General features: G+C 37.0%; 1 protein-coding gene across 1 annotated transcript in view; it reads right to left on the reverse strand.

Annotated features, from left to right (window-relative positions):
- Positions 1-378: 378 nt before the first annotated feature.
- The window catches only part of LOC137988531 (uncharacterized), a gene marked incomplete at its 5' end in the record, with an annotated part of 670231 nt that continues 667381 nt past the window's right edge, over positions 379-3228 (reverse strand). Inside the window, one exon of the mRNA XM_068834534.1 lies at positions 379-682. Coding sequence (XP_068690635.1) covers positions 432-682 — 251 coding nt within the window. The remainder of the gene's footprint in view (positions 683-3228) is intronic.

Here is a 3228-nt window from a genome sequence, read left to right on the forward strand (position 1 = left end):
TTTCCAATCCAAGATGTCACCCGGAAATTGATGATTAAACCTTAACTGAGCAGTCGGCGGAGTGATTACTCTACTCCGAAGCTCTTTGTTAATAGTCTTAGACACAACAGACTTTATTTGAACTATTTCGCTGTTTAAAATCAGTTTGCACTGATCCTGTATAACAAATGGTTCGTTGCAAATACCGCAAGCAGACGTTTTGAGTTTTTCACGCCATTCCAAAGGAATGGCGTCGATCACAGACATAAGCCTAAAAGCTTCCAATGGTGAGATATTAAGCTCTCTTAACTTACTTTTGCAAAGACAGGCAAAAATTAACGATAAAAACCGACGTTTCGGTGTCTTCATGACGCCATTGTCAAGGAGAAATAAAAATTACATAGTTTGCGGCGAGGTGTAACATGAAATTAGCATACAGTGTTTGAAGCTAATTATATAAATACTTTTGCGCGAATTGAATCGCTTTGCACGTTCAGAGTGGGTTTTAGGTCTCTGATGAAAAGCATTTCATTCACCAAACAATCAAACTTATTTCTACACTTTTTCAGAATGCTAAATCGCCTCAGTAGGTCTTTTGGGACTTCGCCGTGCTGTTCGTGATAGTGTTTATATACTGAAGATGCCTTTTGTTTATGTCCATCCACACGTGTGTGTAAGTGTCCACGCGTATAGCCCACATAACCTGCATACGCGTGGACACTTACACACACGTGTGGATGGACATAAACAAAAGGCATCTTCAGTATATAAACACTATCACGAACAGCACGGCGAAGTCCCAAAAGACCTACTGAGGCGATTTAGCATTCTGAAAAAGTGTAGAAATAAGTTTGATTGTTTGGTGAATGAAATGCTTTTCATCAGAGACCTAAAACCCACTCTGAACGTGCAAAGCGATTCAATTCGCGCAAAAGTATTTATATAATTAGCTTCAAACACTGTATGCTAATTTCATGTTACACCTCGCCGCAAACTATGTAATTTTTATTTCTCCTTGACAATGGCGTCATGAAGACACCGAAACGTCGGTTTTTATCGTTAATTTTTGCCTGTCTTTGCATTACCAAATCTTTATTGATAAGTAACTTACTTTTAATAATAAAATCATTATTTTCATCTAGTAAATCCCCAAGTCTAAGAATACCTTTTTCTTGCAACGTTTTAAAATAAAAGGATTTTTCATCAATGCAAATTAATTTATTGTTCCATAAAATAATGTTTGAAACTGATTCGACTGTGTGAGATATATGAATGGAATCATAATTTGCTGCTGAACACTTAGCAAAGCAATTCAAACATTCTTCATAGAATGTTGGTAACCTTATAGGCAGTTTTTTAATGTCAAAATTACAACATAAAATCATTTTACCTCCAACTGGCTGTAAGTAATTTAATAAAATAGTTTTCCAACTGGCTGCCTGATCATTTGCGAGTTTCTTGCAACAAAGTATTTTCTGAGTTTCAATTATAGTTTCCAAATGCGGCGCTTTGAGTCACCCATTTTCGATATCATTTATAATCGCAGAACGCTTAACTTTATCTTTGCCTTTCCAGATAAAATCATAAATTATCGTATTCGAATTCTTCAAAAATTCCTTGTCAAAGCATAACAAGCTGACTCGATAGAGAAAAATTGGGATAATGAACGTTTTGACAATTTGGATTCTGCCAATAATGGTGAGGTCTCGCCATCTCCAAATTCGTAGCTTGTGTTTCATAGCGTTAATTAGTTCCTCAAAATTCAGCTTTTTTTTTAACCGTTTATCGTATGTAAAATGCACTCCAAGTATCTTAACGGATTTTTTAAACACACTATCGCTCTGGGACTTGATACAATTTGATGCTGTAGTTTGGGCACAATTACCTAATAACAACATCTCTGTCTTTTCTTCGTTCAACTTAAGTCCAGAACATTTTCCGAAACGTTCTACAACACCTAAAAATTGTGTCAAAGAATGGTTGTTCCTTACAAACCCAGTCAGATCATCCGCGAATAGTCCAAGTTTAATCTCTTCGTTATCCACCGGAATTCCCTGAATGTCATTATTACCACGTATGCTAATACACAAAATTTCTAAAACCATAATGAAAAGATAGGCTGATAGGGGATCGCCTTGCCTGACTCCCCGCTCGACAGGAAACGACGAGGTCGAGTAGCCATTGTTTAGGACACAACTGGAAATATTATTGTACAAAGTATAAACCCATTGAATAAACGAAAAACCAAAGCCAAATGCAGATAAAGTACGAAACATGAATTCCCTATTTACAGTATCAAACGCTTTCTGAAAGTCTAAGCAGATCAATCTTCCATCAATATGACACTTTTCCGTGAAATCCATAACGTCCTCTATGGTTCTTACAGCATCAAAAGTTGTTCTACCTTTAACATATGCGCATTGATTGTGATGGGTTACGTAAGGAAGAACCTTTTCCAATCTTTTGGCAATGGCTTTTGATCCTATTTTTACGTCTACGTTAATCAGCGAGATTGGTCTCCAGTTTGACAAATATCTTTTATCCCTATCCTTCTTCTCGATCAACGTTGTAATAGCTTCTTTTTGGGAGTTCGATAGCTCACCGTATTCGTAGGCGAAATTTAAACTGTCAACCACCAAATTTCCTACTGTATTCCAAAAGGCTTTATAAAATTCAACTGTTAGTCCATCATTGCCTGGTGACTTATTACAGCCAAAAAATTGGAGACACTTAAAACATTCAGGAACAGTCAGCGCTCCTTCACAGGTTTGGACCTGGTCAACACTTAGTCTTGGTATCCGGGGGTGATTTAGAAAGCTACATAACAAATCTTCGGACGGAGTGAGGAGATCACTCTTGGAGAGATTGGAGTAGTACTTTTCAATTTCCAGTAGTACTTTTTTAGGATCTGTAACCAAAGTCCCCTCATCATTAAAGACCTTGCGGACTCAGCTTTTCGTTTTCCTGTGATTTTCTAAATTTAAGAAGTACTTATTGCTTTTTTCTCCCTTTTCATACCAAGTGGCTTTTGAACGAATTATTGCACCTTTGGCCATCTCTTCGTAGAGGGAGTCATATTCCATTTGCAAAATCTCAACGCGTTCACAGTTAGCATCAGTAGGGTTAGCACTGCAGTTTTCCTCACTATTCTTCAAGGACGCTTCAATTTCGGAGATTTTCTCTCGCTTTTCACGTGCCTTCTTTTTACTGTATTTAATTGTTTCTTGCCTAATTCTGTATTTTATTAGA

The sequence above is a fragment of the Montipora foliosa genome, unplaced genomic scaffold (genome assembly GCF_036669935.1).
Source record: "Montipora foliosa isolate CH-2021 unplaced genomic scaffold, ASM3666993v2 scaffold_420, whole genome shotgun sequence".
Taxonomy (NCBI): Eukaryota; Metazoa; Cnidaria; class Anthozoa; order Scleractinia; family Acroporidae; genus Montipora; species Montipora foliosa.